The 25,886-nt window shown below is 40.4% G+C and overlaps 1 protein-coding gene across 3 annotated transcripts in view; it reads right to left on the minus strand.

Moving 5' to 3' along the window:
• Positions 1-25,886, minus strand: part of LOC132818656 (uncharacterized protein C1orf21-like) — a 199,011-nt gene that overhangs the window by 34,430 nt on the left and 138,695 nt on the right. For all 3 annotated transcript variants that reach the window (XM_060829673.1, XM_060829672.1, XM_060829674.1), the window contains exon 4: positions 3,984-4,060. In XM_060829673.1, the coding sequence (XP_060685656.1) occupies positions 3,984-4,060 (77 nt within the window). The remainder of the gene's footprint in view (positions 1-3,983; positions 4,061-25,886) is intronic.

Genomic DNA, 25,886 nt, shown 5'->3' on the forward strand with positions numbered 1-25,886 from the left:
TGTATGAGTCTGTGACTCTATTTCATAGTTAACACATGCCATGGAGTTCATTTGGTTACCTTCACAGTCAGTATGAAATATTAATTTGTTGTTCATTGCATTTAGTAACTATAACTGTTAAACTTTTCAGGATGCATTCTGAAACTAACTAGGGCTTGCAATCTGCTGCGTAAATATGAATGATCTCCAAATACATATGGAACATTTCCATTACATTAAATTTCATTTCTCTGATGCCAAGATAAGATGTCTAGTCTTCAGATACTGAACCAAAAACTCATCCCTTGCTGAAAGAGCTTCTAAATTAGCAGCAACTCCAGTGAATGAATGAAGCCATTTTAAGAATTTGCTCCTCTGGTGACTAAGTCATGATGCATGAACCAGTACATGACGGAGATCACAGCTTGGTGTCTGGTATATGCTGTTTTTTTATGCCAATCAGTCACAGAAAGCAACTCAATTAGCCTCAGATTCACTGCACTAGGAAGGAGGGAGTTTAAAAAATAAATAAAATTGCCAGAATGTAGGGGTATGGGTGGGTTGCGCTTCGGTGGGTCGATGTGGACTTCTTGGGGCAAAGGGCCTGTTTCCACACTGTAAGTAATCTAATCTATTATTGAGCATTATCCTGCAAACTGGAAAACAACGGATTACAATGCAAGAGTTGCTTGCTACTCTGAATCACATGGAGAATAAGAGATGGTTTCAAAATTTGAACGAGCATAATAGCAATATTTTTGCAGTTTCCAAGAATGAGCCTTTCATGGAAAGCACCTTCTTCTTACTTTGCTGCTTAATAAAAGCAAATGAGAAAGCAAATAATATGGCAAAGGGCAGTGAAGGGAGAAGATTAAATAATATGAGGATAAACTAGCCAGTAATATAAAGGAAGACTTAAGAGTTTCTTTAGACATACAAAAAGCAAAATAGACACAAAAGTGGACAGTGGGTTGCTAGAAAATGACCTGGAGAGGTAAGTAGTGGGGAACAAGGAAAAGGTTGAGGAAGTGAATAATTGCTTGGCGTCAGTTTTCACAGTGGGAGACACAAGTAAATATCCCAAAAATTCAAGAAGGTGAGGGGGCAGAGCTGAGTATGGTGGCCATCACCAAGGAGGAGGTACTGGAAAAACTAAGTGACCTGAAGGTGGATAAATCACTGGGACCAAATGGACTACACCCCAGAGTTCTAAGTGAGATAGCTGAAGAGCTAGCCGAGGCACTAGTGGTGAGCTTTGAGGAATCGTGAATCAGGGAGGGTTCCAGAGGATTGGAAAACTGCTCACATGACACCCCTGTTTAAAAAGGGAGTAAGGCAAAAGACGGAAAATTACAGACCGGTTAACCTAACCTCAGTCGTGAGTAAGATTCTGGAATCCATCATGAAGGATGGGATTTCAGCATACTTGGGAACTGTATAGTAAAATAGGGAAAAGTCAGCACGGTTTCATCAAGGGGAGGTCACACCTGATAAATCTGCTAGAATTCTTTGAGGAAGTAACAATCAGACAAGGCCAAGGAGAGCCAGTGGATGTTAGCTACCTGGACTTCAAGAAGGCCTTTGACAAGGTGCCACACAAGAGGCTACTGACTAAGGTAAGGGCCCATGATGTCAGAGGCAAAGTGCAAGCTTGGCTGTCTGGCAGAAAGCAGAGAGTGAGGATAAAAGGGTCCTTCTCAGGATGGCAGGTGGTGACAAGTGGTCAGTTTTGGGATCACAACGTTTCACCTTTTGCATTAATCATCTTTATCAAGGAACTGAAGGCATTCTGGCTAGGTTTGCAGATGACACAAAGATAGGTAGAGGGACAGGTAGCATTGAGGAGGCGGGGCATGCAGAAGGATTTGGACCGGTTAGGAGATGGGGCAAAGAAGTGACAGATGGAGTATAATGTAGTAAAGTGTGAGGTCATGCCCTTTGGGAGGAAGAATAGAAGCATGGACTAGTTTCTAAATGGGAAGAAAGTTAAGAAGTCTGAAGTGCAAAGAATTTTGAGAATTCTACTCCAAGATTATCTCAAGGTAAACTTGTAGTAGTTAGGAAGGGAAATGCAATGATGGCACTTATTTTGAGAGGACTTGAATATCAAAGCAAGGATGACTTCTGAGGCTCTGTAAAGCTCTTGTCAGACCAGCTTTGAAGTATTGTGCGTAGTTTTGGATCTTATATCTCAGGAAGGACGTACTGGCCCTGGAACTTGTTCAGAGAAGGTTCACAAGAATGGTCCCAGGAATGAAAAGCCTAACAAATGAGGAACATTTGAGGACTCTGGGTTTATACATGATGGAGTTTAGAAGGATGGGGGGGGGGGGGGGGCGGCTTCTAATTGAAACATACGGTAAACTGAAAGGCCTGGACAGAGTCGATATTGGGAAGATGTTTCCATTGGTCAGAGAGACTAGGACTGGACTTCACAGACTTAACAAAGAAAAGACCTTTTAGAATGAAAATAAGGAGAAACTTCTTCAGTCAGAGCATGGTGAATCTATGGAATCCATTGCCACAGAAGGCTGTGAAGGCTAGGTCATTTAGTATATCTAAGACTGAGATAGATACTCAAAAACCTGAGGGTTATGGGGAGAAAGCAGGAGAATGGGGTTGAGAAACTTATCAGCCATGATTGAATGGTAGCGCAGACTCGATGGACTGAATGGCCTAATTTCTGTTCCTATGTCTTTTGGTAATAACTAACAGGAAAACTAATCTTTTAAAGTAGGTCTCAAATTTTTAGAAAGAGAAGTTCTATTTCCTATTCACAATGTTAAAGAATGTGAGTTTCAACTGAATTTCTACATTTTAGCAATAAGTGTAAGAAACGTAAAACAGAAGAATGCTCAATCACATAACACACAGGACTGATTGCATTTAATAGTTCACGCATTCTGACTTGACAATATACCACAGCTCTTTCAATGCTGCTAAATTTAGGTCCAGGTACCCATTATCTAACAACTCTGTGGGATCACCTAAATCACACACTGCCTGCAGTTCAAGGTTTTCTAAAGGCATAAAATGATAACTTTGTTGGTGATGCCCACAGCCTAAGAATCGCCTTATTAATACCCAATCTCTGATGCACCTTCCACTCACTTGCTCTGAATATCTCCTCCTTTGCTTCTTCTCTTGTCTAATTGATGCTATGAAGCACCTTAGGGCATTTTGCTATACCAGAGGCACAATATAGATGTAAATAGTTGTCACTACGCTTTTAAATTGCACAAATGCAATATGTACACTGGCCATGCACCAGTTTGGATGGAAGAATCGTAATGCAGTTTTTCAGAGCTAAATCACAACAACCAAGAGAGACATGCTTATTTGTAGTAACTTTTTAAAAAATATAATTTATATGCAATACCTAAATAAATACTAGGTTCCTTACAATGGCAAGACTGGTTAAATTGCATATTAATACAACTTAATTGTTGAGCCTTGGATGTATGCTAACTCTGGGGTTTGTGATTAGTAAAAATACCTGTACTTTAAAGCAAGCAGAAGCTGAAATGCACATTGATTATGTCTGCAACACATCAGGGTTAACCAGGGCTTTTGAGCATCACCATTTCAGTAAACAAAATAAAATACTACATTAAAATTTTACAAAATGAAAATACAAAGCATGTTGATAAAAGCTGTAGAATCTAACCAGAGCTTACAAATTTCATTACTTGGTTGAACAATATCAAACATATTTTCACCATTGATAGCTTTCTTAGCGCTCTCGTCGCGTCAGAGATTGAGGTGAAGTTCTTGTGTTCCAAAGATACAAGCATGATATAAATAATTTTTTAAAAAAATAACAATGTTAAAATCAACATTTAGAACTGAAAGGTTACGTGGATAATAAAAGGCAGCTTTATAGAGGAAATTAACTTTCAATTTCTAAATAAATGAATACAACAGGAATAGAGAAGAATAATCTTTTTGCAGTAGGAATTTGTGAGCATCGAAAAGCTGTTAAAATGCAATAAAATGCTACTTACTTTGCTCTAGGTGTGTGTGTTAGTATTGGTGCTTCTTTGCTGAGTTTAGCTTTAACATTTGGCAACGCACTCCTGTCCTGAGAACACAAAAACCCACAAAACGAAAGCATCAGTACACAACACATTTGTCCCTTTGACATATTAAAATTCCCTTCTGCAGACATTTTTAACTATTTTCTGTGTCAACCTGACATGATACAGAACCCAAACAGTGATGATAAGAAAGGCAGGATGTAAGATAGAGGCAGGAAGGCTGTTTCCACTGGCTGGTGAAACTAGCACAAGAGCACGTGGCTTCAAAATTTAGGGGAAGCAGATTTAGGGCTGAATTGAAGAGGAACTTATTCACCCAAAGGATTGAGAATCTGTGGAATTCCCTGCCCAGTGGAGTAGTTGAAGCTTCCTCATTGAATGTTTTTAAAGCTAAGATGGATAATTTTTTGATCAGTAAAGGAATTAAGGGTTATGGACAGGTAACTGGAGCTGAGGCCACAAAATGATCAGCTGTGATCTTATTGAATAGTGGAGTGGACTCAAAAGGGCCAGATGGCCCACTCCTGCTCCAATTTCTTATATTCTTGTATTGAAAACCACAGACAATAAACTCCTGTGCAGATTAATGCAAAGAAGAAAAAGATAAATGGTGAGCACTGCACAAATGAGAGAGAAATGGCAGCATTTTGATTGTAGAAAATCACACAGGGCAAATGAACATCTATTATGAGGTATTCTACCATCTGACACTACAGTGTAAACAGCCCTTATGAATGTTTGTTAAAATAACGGTACTTTTACATTATTCACTCCAATATGAAAATTATGTGCAAATAAGCAATATAACCAGACAACATAAAGAACATAGACCTTTACAGAGCAGTACAGGCCCTTCAGTCATTGACGTTGCGCTGACCTGTGACACCAATCTGAAGCCCATCTAACCTACATTATTCCATTCTCATCCATATGCCTATCCAATGACCACTTAAATGCCCTTAAATTTGGTGGGCCTACTGCTTTTGCAGGCAGTGCGTTCCACGCCCCTACTACTCTCTCAGTAAAGAAACTACCTCTGACATCTGCCCTATATCTACCACACCTCAATTTAAAGCTATGCTCCCTCGTGCTAGCCATTGCCATCTGAGGAAAAAGGTACTGTCAAAAGGGACGGCAAGGTGGTTCACTGGTTAGCACTGCTGCTTCACAGCACCAGGGTCCCAGGTTTGATTCCAGCCTCGGGCAACTGTCTGTGTGGAGTTTGCACATTCTGCATGAGTTTCCTCCCACAATCCAAAGATGTACAGGTGAGGTGAATTGGCCGTGCTAAATTGCCCACAGTGCTAGGCGCATTAGTCAGATGGAAATGGGTCCTGGGTGGGTTACTCTTTGGAGGGTGGGTGTGGACTGGTTGGGCCAAAGGGCCTGTTTCCACACTGTAGGGAATCTAATCTAAGCTAATCCGAGAAAAACAGTTACAGCTACACAAATTAGCAGATCACTAGATTGCATTCGAGATAATCAAACAATAACTTTTCTGTCGTAACCACTTCGCTCATCATTAAATCATTTTAGATTGCTGCCCAGAAATGTGCATAAAGTATTTACCAACAACATAGTACATGCCATGTTATCATCTTAACGAAAACGTCTACAAGATAAACCTAGGACACTAGCTAGATAGATAGCAAAGGAAAAGTGACAGGAAAGCAACAGATTAACACTCTGAGACCTGCCTTTAAAAGCAGATCTGAGGATGAATGCTTCAATTCCTTAAAAGCAATTAAAGTCCTAACTGAGACTGAGCTGACCAGCTCCAGGTTGAGACAATGTGAAATCTTTTGATGACCATGTGTAAAATCTATGAAAAGCATGTTTTATTTTCATGACACAGTTTAACTAATTATACGGTTTTAGCACACAAAGTAATTTTGGTATGCTTATAACATTTCAGTAACATCCCCATCAGATATTGCCAACATTTTAAAAAAAACCTTGATACACTTCTTCTCTCCAATCAGAAGACTGACGTCAAGTTTAATGCCACAGTTAAAAAAAAATCCAGGTTGAGAAAGCCAATTAGCGAACCTTGCTTTGTGACTTTGAATATTTTTTGCCTTCACCATTGCCGATGTCAATTCAGAAGACTTGGACAGAAGTCTAGGCAGAAAATGTAGTGTTGTTCTCATGAGGAAGAGAAGGGATTCTAGTGTTTCAAATGCGATGTTAAAATGAGTCCCGTCCGCCTACTCAAGCAGATGTAAAAGATCCCATGATGCTAATACAAAAAGGAGCTGAGGAATTAGCCCTAATGTCCTGTTCAATATTTATCCTCAAACTCGCATCACAGTCAGACTAACTGCTCATTCTCATCTTGTTGTTAGGGAGATGTTATGCACAATTTGGCTGGTGTATTTTCAACATTGCACATGACCACACTTCAAAAGTACTTTGTTGTCCATGAAATGTTTTGGGATTCTCTGCTATCATCAAAAGGTACCTCAAAACCAAATTCATTCTTTCATCTAAATCATGATTATAATGAATTAATGATTATAATGAATTAATTATAATGAATCTTCATTATCATTAAATCATATAAGGCTACTGACATAGAAAGATAGACTTGCACTTATGTAGTGTCGCAGGGCATCTCAAAGCTATTGACAGCCAGTAAATTTTGTTTAAAATACAAGTACAAGACAAAATACTACGCATTCTAGAAATTTTAAATTGAAAGCAGAGAAATGCTAGAAGTGCTAGATCTACAGAGAGACAGAGCTGATGTTCAGGTCAGTGGGGTATCAGGAGACCTGGTGGAACTGGATTCAGCCCGACATTCTGACATGAATGTCAGTGTTTTATCACTATTGCACTGGCTCCAGGTCTGGGAATTTTCTGGCTTCATACTTCTCACTCTACCCATCAACCTGAGCAAAGAATAAAAATAAAAGAACAAACTTGCATTTTTAAGATGCCTATTACAGTATTCTGGTGTCCCAAAGTGCGTTACAATGTGTGCAGCCACTGTTGGATAGGAATCCAGCAGCCAAACTGCACATAATATAGTGATGTGATACTGAGCAGATGGCTTCTTGTGATGTCAGATATTAAAAACTGGGCAGAACACCAGGGAACGCTTCTCTGTTCTTATTCAAAATAATGATATGGGGACTTTTAAAGCCGGACAGCAGAGAAGGGGCTCCAGTTTGACATCTCATCCAAGCACCAGCAACTCCTTTAGCGCAGCATTCCCTCAGATATTTTAGTATCGAATACTTGCCATAGTTTTGGAATAGGATGTGAACCAATCACCTTCGGAGTCAGGGCCAGAAACTTAACCCAAACTTGACAGCAAGCTTGACTCCAAAGTCAATGCACAATGCTTACCATCCTATAGGGCTACTCTCTCATCAGATAGAGATGATGATGGTGGTTTAACCTGAAGAGCCCACATCTCAGACAAGGAGAGAGGTTGAGAAGGAGAGTCCTCCATGAAAACCTCAGCCAGTGACAGGAATTGAACCCTTGCTGTTGGCATCACTCCAAACCTGCTGCCCAGCCAACTGACCTCCTCTGCACAGAATAGTCTCTTCAAATCTAACAGTAAAGAGAAGTCAGACCTTGGTTTCCTGCTTCCCAGCCTAAGGTTCCCAAGAAACATTCTGTCTGTCCTGCTGCTCCTGTTCTGATCAGTTAAATCAGCACAGAACATAAAGCTCTAAGATGTGTAATCAGTCATTCCAAATTCTACTTAAACCTACAATGCCCCTTGGCACTACAAAGTAAATAAACCCATCTTCGGGCAAAAGCATTTTTGTGGAAGTACTTCATAAAATTAAATCAGAAAGTAGCTGCTTTGTTCAATTCTGTTGATTACCTCTTGTTCCTTACAATCAGACCAATACAGAGATGAAGAACAGATGTCAGCACCACAGGTACACTAAATGCATACTGAGAACCAGCAATGTAGTGGATGGCAACGTGAGAGATTATTGTTCATGCAAACTCATAATTTTTTTTATGTTAGTGCTGTACCTGTCTTCATTGGATCCTTTTCAGCTGAACCAAGTTTAGTTTTTCATCTGGTACTAACGAGTAACTTACCTTCACCTTACATTCCACCACCAAAAATGCAGCCTGATGCAACTAATTTACATTATACTGTCGAACATAGTCTCTGCAGGTAAATGTGAACTGGAGTAATTTTGTAATTAAATGCTAAGAGCACTGGAAGAATGAAGTGCAATCATATTGAAGTACTAAAGTGCCTAAGAATACTTGACAGGGTGGATGTATGTTTCCCCTTGTGGGAGAAACTAAAATTGGCAGGATATATTTTATCAATAAGGGGGCTCCCATTTAAGATAACTCAGAGGAGGACTTTTTTTTTCTCTCTCAGAGTTGGGAGTCTGTGGAACTCCCTTCCCTAGAGCACTATGGAGTAAAGACAAGCAAAGTGATTCAAAAGAGATATCTAAAACAGGAGAATGAAGCTGAACCCACAATCAGATCAAATCGGACATGATTTTACTGAATGTGGAACAGGTTTAAGGGGCCAAATGGCTTACTTCTGCTTCTAATTTGTAATGTGACCACCTAGAACTCAGAGGAGGAATAAGCAATTGAGCTGCCACCACTACCCCCGCCCCAAACTTGCTCTTCCATTCAATGTAATCACAGCTGATCTCATCTTAACCTCAACTCCACTTTGCTACACGGTCCTCAGCAAGAGTCAAACTGTATTTACCCTTCATAAAACCATGCTGATCGATTAGGTTCTGATTTTCCAATTGTCCTTTGATCAATGAAAAATAATGGATTCCACCATTTCCCCAACAGCAGACATGAACAGGTCTACGGTTTCCTACTTTACACCTCACTCTCTTTTCAAATAAGGACACTACCACTTCTCCAATCCAATGGAACTTTTCCAGAACCTAAGAAATTTTGGAACACTATAACCAATACACCCACTGTCTCTCCTGTGATTTCATTTATTACCCTAGGATGTAGTCCTTCAGGCCCGAAAGTCTTGTCTGCCTCTAATCCCAATAGTTTGGTCAATACTTTTTCCCCATGATGGCCAATGTTTTAAGGTCTTCCTTTTCTATAATCTCTGCATTACCTGTTACTAGTGATAAGGTTTCAGCATCTTTCTCCTTGGAAACAGAGACAAAATATTGATTTAACGTGTCTGCCATTATAGTGTTGCCCACGACTAACTCTGCAGTCTAGTCCTGTAATGGACCAATATTCACTCTCTTACTTTTATATGGAAGCTTCTGCTATCTGTGTTTTTAGATTTTGCACTCATCTTCTTTCATAATTAACCTCTGCTCTTCTCATTATAAAACAAACAACTACTACAGATACCGGAGATCGGAAATATAAACACAAACTGCTTGCAAAGCTCAGCAGGTCTGTCAGTATCTGTGGGAAGAAAGCAGAGTTAACAATTCGATGCCAATGACATTTCATTAGAGTCGAAATGTTAACTCTGTTTTCATCCCACAGATGCTGACAGACCTGTTGAGTTTGGCTAGTGATTTCTGTTTTTGCTCTTTTTATTAATTTCTTTAAAGTAAGCCTTTGTTGACCTTTATAAGTTTCCCAATCCTCCAGCTTGCTCCTCTCCTTTGCAATATGGTTAGCTTCAGTTTATGTCCTTATGTTGTCTTTAATGTCCTTGGAACAATTGATGACAGCTCACCTCAAGCATTCAAAAAGTAAACTGTGATTCCTGAGTCAGCAAGGACTGGCATACTGGAACGATGATTCAACATGGATGGACTGGTGGTTATTGACTCACTCCCACTTTCAGATGCTTCTATCAAACAGGAAGTTCCACATTAGATTCTTCCAAAGAATCTGCCCATCTAAGATACCAAAGTGTGAAAAAGAGGTTGGTAGACCATAGCGGAGTCACCGTTTCTGCTATCACGTCGTAGGTTGTTGTAGACATGGGACTATATAGAATCATAGATATGTACAGCATGGAACCAGATATCCCAACCCAATTTAGTCCCATCTGCCAGCACCTGACCCATATCCCTCCAAACCCTTTCTATTCATATACCCATCCAGATGCCTTGTAAATGTTGCAATTGTACCAGCCTTCACTACTTCCTCTGGCAGCTCATACACGTACCACCCTCTGCTTGAAAAAGTTGTTCCTTATATAACTTTCCCCTCTCTCCCTAAACCTATGCCCTTTTGTTCTGGACTCCCTCACCTCAGGGAAAAGACTTTGTCTATTTATCCGATCCATGCCCCTCATGATTTTATAAACCTCTATAAGGTCATCCCTCAGCCTCTGACGCTCCAGGGAAAACAGCCTATTCAACCTCTCCCTTTAGCTCAAATCCTCCAACCCTGGCAACATCCTTGTAAATCTTTTCTGAACCCTTTCAAATTTCACAACATCTTTCCGATAGGAAGGAGACCAGAATTGCATGCAATATTCCAACAGCGGCCTAACCAATGTCCTGTACAGCTGCAACATGACCTCCCAACTCCTGTACTCAATGCTCTGACCAATAAAGGAAAGCATACCACATGCCTTCTTCACGACCCTATCTACCTGCAACTTCACTTTCAAGGAGCTATGAACCTGCACTCCAAGGTCTTTTTGTTCAGCAACACTTCCTAAGATCTTGCCATTAAGTGTATAAATTCTATTAAGTTTTGCTTTCCCAAAATGTAGTACCTCACATTTATCTAAATTAAACTCCATTTGCCACTTCTCAGCCTATTGGTCTCTCTGATCAAGATCCCATTGTAATCTGAGGTAACCTTCTTCGCTGTCCACTATACCTCCAATTTTGGTGTAATCAGCAAACTTACTATATCTCTTATGCTCACATCTAAATCAATTATATAAATGATGAAAAGTAGAGGACTTAGCACCAATCCTTGTGGCACTCCACTGGTCACAGGCCTCCACCCTCTGTCTTCTACCTTTGAGCCAGTTCTGTATCCAAATAGCGAGTTCTCCTTGTATTCCATGAGATCTAATCTTATTCACCAGTCTCCCATGGGGAACCTTGTCAAATGAAGTCCATATAGATCACGTTGACCACTCTGCCCTCATCAATCCTATTTGTTACTTCTTCAAACAAAATTCAGTCAAGTTTGTAAGATAATGCTGGAGGAGCTGCAGGTCCAAACAAGATGCAGATTTATTATCAAGTCATTCTCAGCCCTCAATAGTAAATTTTGAGAAGATTTGTAGCTGACATTGAGGTTCTGGATGTAAGTTTGCTTGCTGAGCTGGAAGGTTCATTTTCAACACAGACTATGAAAAAGGACTTGCTCAAATGTCATTGAAGTAAACAAGGTAAATTAATGTATGTGTTCACTGGCACTTATTTGGTATTCTGCAAATGGCAAACACCATGCAATATCTTTGAAATACAACATGTACAATTTTGAATTGATTAAACAGATGATTTAATCAGAGTCAAAGTTGTTCTTAAAAAAAATGCATCAGGGGCTAACTGAAGGGGGGAGAAACATGCACATCTGTTAATTTAGCAAGTGCTTTCAGTTGGCTGGTTAACTTTCCAGATTAAAATTGTAACAAGGGCAGTAGAATTCCTCATGTAAAACTCTCAAGAGTTCGGCTGTGGAATAACAAGTCCACAATAACACTGTTCCTGACTGTATTCACAAAACACAAAACAGACTGACAAGTTTGATCGACAACAGAACTGTCAAATCGACTGACAACAGAACTGTCAATCAGGTTGTAATGTTCAAATTGTTTTTTGAGTCAGGCATACCATCTCAGTACTATATTTCTCCACAGAATAACTGGTAGATTAGATTGGATTCCCTCCAGTGTGGAAACAGGCGCTTCAACCCAACAAGTCCACACCGACCCTCCGAAGAGTAAGCACCCAGTCCCATTTCTCTCTGTCTAAGCACCTCACGTTATGGGCAATTTAGCATGGCCAATTCACCTGACCTGCACATCTTTGGACTGTGGGAAGAAACCGGAACACCTGGAGGAAACCCATGCAGACACGGGGAGAACGTGTAAACTCCACACAGACTGTTGCCAGAGGCTAGAATCGAACCTGGGGCCCTGGTGCTGTGAGGCAGCAGTGCTAACCACTGGGCCACTGTGCCACCCATCAGCATTAGAAATGAGAGCCAAAGTTGGACATTGAAGATTACTCTAGAATACTTGAATTCTAGATTACCAGCTACAGGGTCACGATAGGCTCCATATTAGAGAATGAGGTACAAAAGAAACATAGGTGACTAACAGTTGATATCAAAGAATGACAGGTTAAAAAATAAAGAATATTTTTCTGACCTCTGCCAGAAAGAATGGACTGTGGCATAGTTAAATTTGAGATGCTAAACCAGCAAGAGTCACCTCATCGAGAAGACAGGCATGAGAAAACAGGCTGACACATACGGAGGTGTGACAGCTGGTGCATGTGTTAATTGTTACTCATTCCTACACAATAACAAAATACATAAAGGTTGGATCACTTCCAATCCAGAATGGTGAACGCGTTGGATAAAATCGGAAACCATTGTTATTGAAAAAGGGAATGCCAGTCAACAGGTCAGAGAAAAACATTTCAAAATGTGCAGATTGCTTTATTTTGAAAGGTGGAGGCAGGACTTTTTGTGCAAGACCTTAAGTGGTGGGGGTCATGGGGTGGGGGGGAAGGAGGAGAAGTAGGAGGAGGAGGAGGAGGAAATGAATCAGGCCTCTGACCTTGATTTAAGCATGTTTTTGATTTTGTGAGGTATTGTCACTTTATGTCACTAGTTATTTTGTGTCACTAGTCATTTCCTGAACTGCGCTTCTGATTTAATTGTGAGTTCAAACAGGATGCATACATCCAGAGGCATCTACAGTGCTTTGACGAGGAGTTGCTGCTTTGAGACCAGAGAGGCAGGGCTGGTGACAGTTTTCAGGTGAGTAGCTAGGGTTTCACACAAGGATAGACCGAAACAGAAATTGTACTGAAACCACACTAACCTCTAGGGATTTTGTTTCTTTTCCAAAAACCAAGAGCAAATCAAAGATGTAAAAGAATGAAGATCATAACACAGAAACAACAATGTTTTAACCAATACTTAGGAAGGAAAGAAAGGAGGAATGGTGTTCAATGGTAGATCTCAAGAAATCATTTTGCTCATCATTAGCAATTGCATTTCACTTTGAAACCTTATCTTTTTCAGTTACGCAGTCAAACAGAACTTGAATATTGCTGAAAATAAAGATCATTTTCAGTTTGCACTAATCAACACAAAAGCAACAGTACCAAATTTCAGGAAGATCACAATATTTTTTGCTACAGGATAAAAGGGTGCTGATTACTTGGCAATTTAACTCTGATTGGATGAGGTCTTGCCATGGAGAAAATAGTAAGAAATTACAGGCTCTCCAAACTTCTGGGTCATTCAAAAAAGCTGCAAGGCTCGAGCAATTAATTTTAATGTTTGTAGAGAACAGGTCCATGCACATGAATGTACATTGTTTCTGGTAAGCACAAATGAGCCAAATTTTCACATTGACTGATTCAGTTGAATTGAAAGTTAACACAGCTATGAGCTCACACAGGATTGTTCAGCAATTTCTACTCAATAGTGGGATTATATCCAACTGGCTCATCGAGTACGATCTATGCTCTGCATTTTACAAACAGCAAAAAAGAAAACGGCAAACGAAGTTACTAAAGCTCTATTTCACAAGGCAATGCATCTTGTTTCTGGACTTAATACAGTCCAGGTCCAGATGCAATAGTGTTCCATTCCTGCATTTAGTACTTCAGCACTGAAACAAAAGCTGCCATATCAACTCCTTGGATGAGTGATGATTTTAGCAGTATGCAGGAGATGCTAGCAGTTGTTCCAGCTTTGTGCTTATATCAGAAAATCCAGCACTACTATAACTACACATTGACAGGCTTGAGACATTCAATGAGTTCCTAACTTATCAATGCTTTCTATCCTTTATTTCATTGGGATATAATTATCGAGATGTACAGCATGGAAATGGACACTTCAGTCCAATTCGTCCAGCTGACCAGATGCTGTCCTAAGTTAATCCAATCTCATTTGCCAGCATTTGGCCCATACCTTTCTCACCCCTTTCTATTCAGGTATCCTTCCAAAGGCCTTTAAACATTGTAATTGTACTAGCCTCCACCACTTCCTCTGGCAGCTTGTTCCATACCTTTAGTTAACCAATGGTTTATCAATCATGGCCCTAAAGGTTAACAACTGACATTTGCAGAAAGAATCACAACATTTACCTTTTGAGTGTAAAGGTGCTCCCTAATTTTACTCCTAAAAGAACAGGCTTCACCCTTTACACTTTGCTTCCCACTCCTCATCACCACTGAAACAGTTTCTCTTTATTAACGCTATCAGTTCCCCTTAATATGTTGAAAACTTGCACTAAATCATCCTTCAATCTTCAAAATTCCAGGAAATACAACGTTACTTTATTTATTCTCCCCTTGGAAATTAACCCTTAAAATCCAGGTATTGCTCTGTTAAACTTGATCTCCACTCCAGTCCCAACATACCCTTCCCTAAGGTGTGGTGTCCATATTAAACACAGTACTTCAGATGTGATGTAACTAGGGTTTTGTATCGTTTCATAAAGATTGTATAAAGGAAGGCTTGATGATTTTTGCATCTGTCCACGATATTGGAATTATCACTGTCGACAAACTTCTGAGTCTCTTTCAACCTCTGGTGTTTTGAACTTTTTACCACTTAGAAAGTATTCTGATCTATTCTTTTTAGGGTCAAAGTGAATGACCTCCTACTTACCCATGCTGAAATACATTTGCCAGAGTTTTGTCCATTCACCTAACCTAGTAACTTTAAGCTTCCAACTACATTGCTCACTGCGCTGCCTTTCCTTCTGTCACTAGTAAACTTGGATAGAGGGCTCTCTATCCTACCATCCAAGGTGTTAATAGTGTAATGAATAGCTAAGGAACCAACAGTGATCCTTGCAGAATGCTATCTGTCCCATTTTGCTCCTTAAGAGCACCTGGACATTATGTTTACTGTTTCCTCATACACAGCCTACCTGTGGTGAGACAGTGACCTAGTGGTAACACCACCAGACTATGAATCCAGTTAATAGCTAATGTGCAGGGGAACTGAGTTCAAGTCAACCACTGCAAACAGCGGAATTTTAATTCATTAAAAAAATCTGGAATTATGAGGCAAAAGATGACCATGAAATTATTGCTGGAAGAAAATGTCTGGTTCACCAATGCCCTTTAGGGAGGGAAATCTATCATCTTGGTCTAACCTACATGCGACTCTAGACCCAGAGCAATGTGGTTGATTCCAAAATGCCCTGGGCAATAAGTGCTGGCCGAGCCAGTGACACCCACATCCCATGAGTGAATGAAAGAAAAGCCTCCCAACCAGACCAATAATTCGCATTCAATTCTGTATGCAATTGGATGTGCTGGAAAAAAGCAGCCTGAACTTAACATTTTACCACTGCAAGTTGCTGGATTTTGCAGCTCAAACCTTGGATGAGGATTAGGGAAATTTATATCGCAAGGCTGGCCTGATTGGGATGGCGATGGTAACAAGTGGTTACTTTATTTTTTTTATTTCACGTGCTGCTCGGAGTTGACTCTCCCTGAGGCAGCCAACACTCAGCCTACCTGTTAGGAGGCATTGGCCGAATGGTTTTACTGAGAGACTATTATAGTCCAGGAAACTCAACTAATGTTCTAGGGACCAGAGGTCAAGTCCTGCTATGGCAGATGGTGTATTTGAGTTTAATAATGGTGTTGGCTGCCTTGGAGTAATCTAAAGTTGTACAGGGATGTGAGATAGATGTTAGGTCCCTTGACTGAAGTAGCAAATGGTCTATATTTCAGACTCACTTATTCATCGTAATCTAACATCATCCTGGAAGTCTGCCATTCATGAAGTGTATACATGCTTCCTACTTGTTAATTCAAATGGCTGTGCAGTGCTGGAAAAAAATGGGAGTTTTGTGATCTTAGTTAACCCCCTGCACCCATCCCACAATTTACTTTCCCAGATGAGCATGACAATGCAAATGAGTTATCCAGAGCTCTGTTCTTAGTGTTCTGACTTTCTGTTAAAGTGACACAACAGCACTGGTCTCCAGGTACAAAGGAAAACTAAAAATCCAGCCAGTTAATGGTGGGTGCCATTATGTTTACTGAAATTAACATTTCTTGTATTTCTTTGAAGTTGCTGAATCTTAGCCAAATGCATTTTTGGCATCAGATCAAAAAAACGATGCAATTAATTAAATAGACAATGATCTTTACTGAAATGAAATTCTCTGCAATAATACAAGCAAATAAAAAAATGATAGCTGTAGTGTTAATAGATGTTAGCTTTTATTTTCCTAAAGGCAACAATGGCATTTTAGCCTTTAGTGGACGTCAGGAACTCTTTTGGCATTAATACACCCCACCGGAGTTCCTGATGATATCTTAACTATTGGTATGGAGCCTCTCTGCCTCAGCAGTTAACAGGAGCCTATAATTTAAGGAACAATAGGATGTGGAAGGCACATATATCCAATGTAATGAAGTTGCTGGAATGTATAACAAGAAAATCATATGATATGCACTGTCACCACTAGTGTAATTTGCACTGTCATTGCCCTTTCAGAAATAACGCAAATCGGGACGCAGCTCATACAGAACATGAACATTGACATACACAAGGGTTGAATGGTTGGTTTCTGTGCTGTAAAATTCAACGCAAATATATTGGCAAACACCACCAGCATTTGCAGGGAAATTAATACAATGGAAGTTTGAATCTGTACCTACCATCATCCCCACATTTAAACAGGACACCTATTTGGACATTTTAGTAAACACCACTGTCAGAACACAATGACACATTTAGGAACAGGCAAGCTACCTTAGCCCCTTCCTCAAACAACGGTTACTTCTGACCATCTTCCTTAATCAACTGTGCCCCCAAAATACATCCAATTATCTCATAAATTATATTGGTTTCCCCGGATGTCCTACATGGACTCTGCTAAAACTGGGTTAAGAAGAAAAGTTCCCCATTATCTGTCTCGCCCAATCATTTACTCCAAACTTTCTTATTGTGTCCTCTAATATTTCTCCAAAGAACATAGGAAATAGGAGCAGGAGTAGGCCATCTGGCCCATCAAGCCTGTTCTGCCGTTCAACAAGGTCATGGCTGCTTTTCTTGTGGCCTCAGCTCCACTTATCCACCTGCACACTATATACCCTTAATTCCTTTACTATCTTTGCCTTAAAAACATCCCTCAACTGCTTCACTGGGCATGGAATTCCACAGATTCACCACTCTTTGGGTAAAGACGTTCCTCCTCAACTCAGTCCTAAATCTGCTCCCCCTTATTTTAAGGCTATGGCCCTCAGTTCTAGTTTCACCTGTCGATGAAAATAACCTCCCTGCTTCTATCTTATCTATTCCCTTCGTAATTTTATAAGACACCCCCCCCCCCTTATTCTCCTAAATTCCAATGAGTTAGTCCTGGTCCATAAGAGGAGATAACCCTCTCAATTCCTCTCCTTCTTTAAAGAAATCAAGAAAAAGATTTTTTGTATTATTGAGGATAATGTAGATTGATGCAACTGCCTTTGATTGTGCTACTGCAATATTGGAAAGACAGCAACATTTTCAGTGAGTGAGCCAAGTTCTTGTGCTATTCTTAGACATAAATGGACATCCTCCTTCCACATTGACCCCCATCCCCCCATCTCACTTTTCTCAGCAGAAATGTATACCCCAAGACAACATGTCTAAATCTATCAATCTAAATTTTAATACTTTTAAATAACAACTACATTTGTTTGGGATATTTATAAAGCAATAAAATGTATGGAACACAACTTGTAAACTAATATAAAAGTATTCCAAAAGATCCTGCAAAGCTGAAAAATGTATTCCACATGTATAATGACCAGGTTTCCTATCTCAACCTTACTCAGAAACACTAAAGGCAGGTCGTTCCCCCTTCCAGTGAAAATTGAAGGAAGGATGGTTTCTATCTTTTGGATCACAAAATCACCATTGAGTGTACAAACCAACAAGTTTTAAAAGTATGCAAACCAGGAGATTACAGCAGCATACACTCACAAACATAAACCAAAAGGTAATTAGTAATTAATTAAACATTATCTTTCAACTATCTTGTATAACATGGAAACTTGTTTAGAATTAATCACACTGGCATAATATTTACCACTGCAGTCTGTGAACTATTGTACTGGAGTGTGTTCAGCTTAGGTTTATTTGGTTAGAGAATGTGTTGATCTGCAAAATCTACATAAAAATCCAAGTTACCATTTACATTTTAAAACATGCAAAAAAAAAATGTCAGTTCAGGTTCTCGTCAGAGTCAGTGATCCATGCTTTACACTCACTTGCACAAGCATACACTGTGCGTGGGCTAAAGCTCTCAGCATCTGTGATATAACAAACTGTAATGAAGTCTTGTATTCATCCTAGTGGGTGTCATGATGAGAAACAACAGGGTTTACAGGTAATCTCACAATACCATTGAAACTGAAAACCTTGTTCAAAAATCCTATTCTTGCCTCTGCAATAGTTCCATTCATGTCCCAGAATTAGGAGGATATATGTAGATAATTTACTACAGGAAACATTAAAATATAACCACCATGTTAAAAAGACTAGAAAGCTTGCAAGTAACAAGATTTGAAGATGTTGTATGCTTTATTAATTGAGTAAATGCAAGTCCCTAGTTCAAGCAATCACTACATTTGTTGAATTTAAGGTCCACCCTCTCAACCTCAGCACCACTGATATCGTTGGGGGCGTGTTCTCCTCCTTTCTTTCTGAAATCAATGATCAGTTCTTCAGCTTGGCTAACATTGAGGGAGAGATTGCTGTTGTAATTCATTTGATAGACGGCGTTTACTGAAGGAACTTGTTAGCCACTTCCCATGTTTTCCATTTCCTTTTCAAAAGGATGTCAACTGGTAGATCTTGTTCAAGACACTGGATCTTATGAGGTACCAAATTGAAAAGGTGGGCAGTTGCTGGATTGAAGACGACATAATGGAGAAGTAATTGAGGTGCAACATGGGTAGTTTTAGAAGCCTGTGTTGGGGGAAGGTTGAATAAGTGTTCACATTGCGCACCCAGTCAGTAACCAGGCCCCCGGGGCAACAAAATGACCCTCCAAGCAGACAAGATTCCAAGAGAATTTTTTAAATAATACATACAAAAGACAATAAAACACAGGAGCAGAAATAGGCCATTCAGCCCATCAAATTTTCTCCTCCACTCAATGAGATTGCGGCTAATCTGATACTCAACTCCAATTTCACGCCTTATCCTTATATAAGGCCTTTCTTTCTTTCCCCCGTACTGATTAAAAATCTGTCCATCTCAGCCTCTGCAGCTCTCTGTGGTAAAGAATTCTACAGATTCAGAACCCTGTTAGAGAAGAAATTCTTAGTCTTAAATGCACCAATCCTTAGTTGGAAATTATGTCCTCAGGTCCTTGATTCTCTCACAAGGAGAATTTACCTCGTTAAGGCATAACCCATTCATCAGGAATGGGGGTGTAAAGGGGCCAAGTGATAAAATGGAGGGGTTGGGGGGAGGTAGCTGGGAAGGCAATAGGTGGATGAAGGTGGGGAGTAATTTTGATAGGTCAGTGGGTGGAGCAGATTGGTGGGGAGGAAGATGGACAGGTAGGACAGGTCAGGAGGGCGGTGCTGAGTTAGAGGTTTGGCTCTGGGATGAGTTGGGAGAAAGGGAGAATTAGAAATGAATGAAGTCAACGCTGATGTTGCATGCTTGAAGGGTCCCGAGGCGGAAGATGAGATATTCTTCTTCCAGTTGGCAGGTGGCTTTGATTTGGTGGCGAAGGCAGCCCAGGACTTGCTTGTCCTCAGAGGAGTGGTAGGGGGAAGTTGAAGTGGTCTGTCACAGGGCGGTCAGGTTGTTTGGTGCATGTGTCCCAGAGATGTTCCCTGAAATGCTGTGAGTTTGCATCCTGTCTCTCTGATGTAGAGGATAAAATGTTGAGAGTAATGGACACAGTAGGTGAGATGGATGAATGTGCAGGAAAATCTCTGCCAGATGTTGAAGGAACCTTTGAGGCCTTGGATGGAGGTACGGTAACAGGTTTACACCTTATGCAGTGGCAAGGGAAGATGCCGGGTATGGAGGGTGGGCGACATGGACCTAACGAGGGAGTCACGGAGGGAATGGTCTCTCAGAACGCAGACAGGGATGGGAAAGAACAAATATCACTGATGATGGGGTGTGATTGAAGGTGGCAGAAATGGTGGAGGATAACACACTGTATCCGGAGATTGGTGGGGTGGAAGATGAGGGCCAGGAGGTCCTTTCCTTGTTGTAGTTGGAGGGGTGGGGTTCAAGGGTGGAGGTCCAGGAAGTCGAGGAGATACGCTAGAGGGCATTGTTGATCGTAGTTAAAACTCACACAACACCAGGTTATAGTCCACCAAGTTTATTTGGAGGTACTAGCTTTCGGAGTGCTGTTCCTTCATCAGCTACCTAATGAAGGAGTAGCACTTCAAACGCTAGTAGTTCCAAATAGACCTGTTGGATTATAACCTGGTGTGGTGTAGTTTTTAACTTTGCCCACTCCAGTCCAACACTGGCACCTCCACATCATTGTTGATCATGTGAGAGGGGAATTGTGGTCCTTGAAATAGGAAGTATCTGGGATGTCTTGGAATGGAACTGCGCCTCCTGGGAGCAGCTACGGCAGAAGCCAAATAGAAATTCATGTGAATTGGCCATGATAAACTGCCCATAGTGTTAGGTGCATTAGTCAGAGGGAAATGGGTCTGGGTGGGTTAGTCTTCAGAGGGTCGGTGTGGACTTGTTGGACCGAAGGGCCTGTTTGCACACTGTAGGGAATCTAAAACAAAATCTACCAATTTAAAATTTCTGATGACAGAAACATTGACTTGAATCGCAAAGCGTTCTTTCACTGCCTAACCTTCTGATTGTTTGGCAGCATTTTTAATTTTTGTTTCAGATTTCCAGCCATATTCTGCCTCCATCTAAACCCTCTCTGGGTATTCCGCACGAACGTAGATGATAAAATCATGTAGAGAAAGAGCATTGTTTAGTCATTTTCTTGCAATGATAATAATTACATGTAGACAGTGCTTTGCTTATCAGAGTTGACTGACTTAAAGCTTGAGGCAGACATTTATTAAAGTCGTGAGGTTATCAACAGCACGTCAGGAAGCTCGTATTCAGTTAGCATGGCAACTGGACATGAATGCAGTCTTTTCAAACAGAAACAAAATTCATCAATTAATGGAAATAGGCTGATCCACCTTTTGTTCTGTTTCACAACCGGCTGCAAAATAGGACTGGGTAATCTCAGAGTCACGTAGGCAGGGGATACAGTTTGAGTTGCAATGTAGAATTCAAAAGGATGCAAAAAACATGTACTGTGCAGGGAAATTTATTTCGTCTTACTGAGTGTTATTCATGATTATGAATAAACAAAACATACTCGCAAAGCACAATCCCTTGAAGAAGGATACATAACCACCCCCACACCCCATCACAGGAATCAACTCTCTTGAAAAATATATGCATTGGCAGCCTTACTGCGTTGAAGCAACTGCAAAAAACTAAAGCGATGAAATTAAAATATAAAATGGTAACAAATTTGACAGTTACAAAAAACCAGCACTGGATGGAAAGTGTCACAGATAAACATATGGACACAATTCTGAGGTTCTCGCTGAGTGAGAAGACCATAAGACATAGGACCAGAGGCAGGCCATTTGAGTCATTACGCCTACTCTATCATTTAACAAATTAACATCTAATCTAAAAATCTTCAAATCTATGTTGCTACCTCCCCCCTCCCTAGCCGCTAACCCTTCAATTCCTTATGAATGAAAAAACCATCTAGTTCAGCCTTGAATATACTTAACACCAGTCTCCAAATTTCTTAGTGGTAAAGAACGTCACAGGTTTGCTCTCCACAAAGGTGAAATTCCTCATCTGTCTGAAATGTGAAAACCCTTATTCTGAGATTATGCCCTCACGTTCCAGACTCTCGCTCAAAGAGAAACAGCCTTCTGTCCAACCAGGATCAACCCAATGGATCTTTACTGGACTACCACCAATGCCAATACATCTTTCCTGATGCCAGGTGATGAAAACTATTCATAGTGTTGTGTGTGGTCTCACTAGTGTATTGCACAGTTTTAGTCAAAGAGTTCCTGACTTTTTATCCCTTTGAAATAAAGGCCAACATTCAATTCGCTTTCCTTGCTAACTATTGAAATTACATGGTGGATTGTTGTGATTCTTCAATGAGATCTGTTAAATCTTTGCCCTGTAGCTTTCTGCAATCTTCCTCCATTTAAATAATATTCAGCTCCTCTATTTTTTCTGTCAAATTGTATAACCTCTCAATTTCCCATATTATATTCTATTTGCCCAGGTTTTGCCCATTGGATCGTCCCCTTTCTACTGTACTTGTCATCTTCACCATTAGCTTTTCCATTTATTTTTGTGTCATCTGTAAACCTGGCATTGGTGCATTTACTTCCCTCATCCAAGTCGCTAATTACATTCTGTAATCAAACTTGGTCTCAGTACCGATCCCAGTCGTTCCTAACTATTAGTTACAATAGCCATCCTGAAAATGCACCCCTATCCCAACTCTGTCTTCTCTTAATTAGCTAACTCTCCGTCCATTCGAATATATTATTCTAACACAATGAGTTCATGAAATCTTAAGTAGTATTCTGAGGGGTATAGTTTTGAAAGTCTTTTGAAAACCCAAATGTATCACATCTGCTGCTTCCCCTTTATGTATCCAGCTTGCTACCTCCTCCAAGAATTCTCATAAATTTGTCAGGAATTGTTTCACATTCATGATCACGCTGACTCTGCTGCATTATGTTATATATTTCTAAATGCTCTGCTATTACATCCTTGATAATAGACTCCAATATTTTCCCAAAAACATATGTTAAGCGAACTGGCCTACCTGTTTTTGATTCTCTCCCTTTGTGAATAAGGATTTTACATTGGCAGTTTCCCAGAATCTCAGAATATTTAGAGAATTACCACCAGTGCATCCATTATCTCTATAGCGACATCTTTTAATATCCTAGAATGCAACCCATTAGGTCAGGGTCTTTAGCACCATTCATGCCCTGAATATTTTTTTCCCCTCCATCGATAGTCACTGGATTATTTCCTCTCCCTATTTTGCCCCTTGATTATTCATTATTTTTGGAATACTCTTTGTATCTTCCCCCATGAAGCCTGGTGCAAACAATTTATTCATTTCCTGTGCTTCATCATTTCTCTAGCCTAATTCTCTGAAGGCACTTTGTTCACATGAGCCCCTCTCTCGTTCTCTGCATTTTAAAAAAAAAATCTGTCTATATTTATATTATTTGCAAGTTTACCCAGATAGTTTATTTTTCTCCCTTTTTTAGGTCATCTGCTGTTGTTTCATTAAAATTTCTCAATCCTCTGGCTTGCCAAATTATACATTTGTTTTTCTTTCAATTTGATACTACCTTTAATTTTCATGGTTGACCATGGTGGGTTTATCCCATTCCAACAATCCATCTTCCTCACTGGAACATATCTTTATTATAAATCATGAACTCTCTGCCTAAATGGTTCCTTGACTGTCTTTTCTGTTGAGTTCCTTTCCCAGTTCACTCCAGTGACTTCTTTCTTCATTCTTTTATAATTACCCTTATTTACGTTGATCACAGTTGTTTCTGACCCAAGTTACTCACTCTCAAACTGAATGATAAAGTCTGTTTCCGAGTATACTGTTTCCTCTGAAATCATTTATTAAACTGGTCTCATTGTGTGTGAATAGATCCAAAATAACCCAATACAATCAAAACGAAGGTTAACCTCACTATGACTAATGGCACTGCCTTTCCATGTTCGATTTGAATTCCTGATATATTACGTCCTGCGGTATAGCTATGTTTAAGGAGACCTATATGCTACCCTCAAAAGTGTAATTTGATTTTGCATCACAATCTAAGATCATTTTTTGCTATCGTATTCATTCCATATTCATACTAACAAAGCTACGTACCATCTTTCCCATGTTGCCTGTCTTTTAGAAAAGTCACATACCCCAAAACATTTAAACCCCAGTTTTCACCTCCTTGTAAACACACCTCTGTAAAAGCCTTCAACCTCTATCTGTGTTATTAACTCATTACTTTTTATTCTGGGTACTATATGTGTTTCAGTAAAAATGCCAGTAATTTTGCCTGCTGATTATCACTCCTCCTCCAACCCTACTGTTTTTATATTTGCACACATTATCCTTTTCTCTCTCCCCCACTTGGAGCATCATCACCTAAATAGTTACTCTGCAGTGCTGCCATTGCCTCAAGTTTTCTAAGTCTATGCTGGAAACTGGAAAATCATTTGGGATTCAATCCTTGGGACCAAATTAATTCAACATTTACAGCATTCATATTCAGCAAACCTTTCCTGGTCATCTGTTTTGTCATTCATTCACGGTATGAGTGTGTTGCTGGCTTGGCCAGCATTTATTACCCATCCCTTATTGCTCAGATGAGAAGGTGTATAGGGTATAAGCAGGCAGGGAAAGAGTTAAGTTCTGAGTTTTGTGAAACAAGGGGTTCAGCTGAGCATGACTCATATCAAGATAGAGTTTTACAAAACAAGAAGTTCAACTGAGCGTGACACAGATTAGGTAGGAACTCACAGTTAACAATGGGGCGCTGAAGACAAGGGTAAAGCGTAAAGTCATTATGTAGAGCCATCTAACAATATTGGAAGCATTCAGTACACAAGGTCAGCTAACAAGAGGAAAAGTATCCATTGTATGAATCCAGTTAACAAGGTTAAGGGCATTCATTGTATAACAGTAAAGGGTTTGGTCTCTGCTATTGATACTCGCTGATTGTAACGGTCATCCAATTAATATGTATGTTGCCTTATCTGGATGCTCCTCCCTGTAAAGTGACTACAGAGGAACCTCAATTATCCGAAAATCGGATTCTCCGAAGGAGATCTCGAGGTCCCAGTGGAAACATGACACCAAAGACGTGTTCCCAACAGTGATCGCATCTTTTGTTTACAGTGAATAAACTGGCATCACCTCCAAATGACTGACCTCCCAACCTCTCTCGCCACACTTTCCCTGGAGTTCTACAGAGAGGTGTACCCTAAATCCCCCCTTCCCCAGATAATCTGACCAACATTGTCCTGTACAGGGCAGAGATGCAACCTGTCAAAATGTTGCAGTCAAAAGGGGTGTGTGTGTGCGTGCGCGCGCACACACGTACGTGCGTACATACGTACGTACTATTTGGAGACTGTAGCAGTCTTGTTGTTGGTGTCCAGTCCAGCTGCGGCAAGAGGGGTAGGGAGTTGGTGTTGAATGGGGTTGAGGGCAGGGGGTTGTTGGGGGCAGTGCTGGGAACAGGGGCGGTGCTGCAAGGGGTTGGGAGTGAGGGCATGGGGTCAGGGGCGGGGCCTCGCGCTCTGTGCGGTTGCAGTCTCCTGAACGGGGAGCAGACATTAGAAATTCCAAGCCCCAGCGGAAATGCATTTAATCGATTATAAGAACGAAATAGTGCCCGCCCATCGCGTTCATATAATCAAGGTACCCCTGTATATAATTCATGAAGAAACTGCTATTCCAGAGAAGACCGTGAACTCATGTCTCTGTGCACATGGGTGATCATTCTCTCTCCCTCCAGGGCCCGAAATAAAGATGAAGGAGGTAAAACTACACTGCGTCTCTGAGCGTTTTACTTCAACTGAGGGGGGAACGGGACAACACAGAAGGGTCATGAATTAAGAGTCAACCGCATTGCTACGGGTCCAGAGTCACATGTAGGCCAGACCAGGCAA

This window comes from Hemiscyllium ocellatum, chromosome 9, assembly GCF_020745735.1.
Source record: "Hemiscyllium ocellatum isolate sHemOce1 chromosome 9, sHemOce1.pat.X.cur, whole genome shotgun sequence".
Classification (NCBI taxonomy): domain Eukaryota; kingdom Metazoa; phylum Chordata; class Chondrichthyes; order Orectolobiformes; family Hemiscylliidae; genus Hemiscyllium; species Hemiscyllium ocellatum.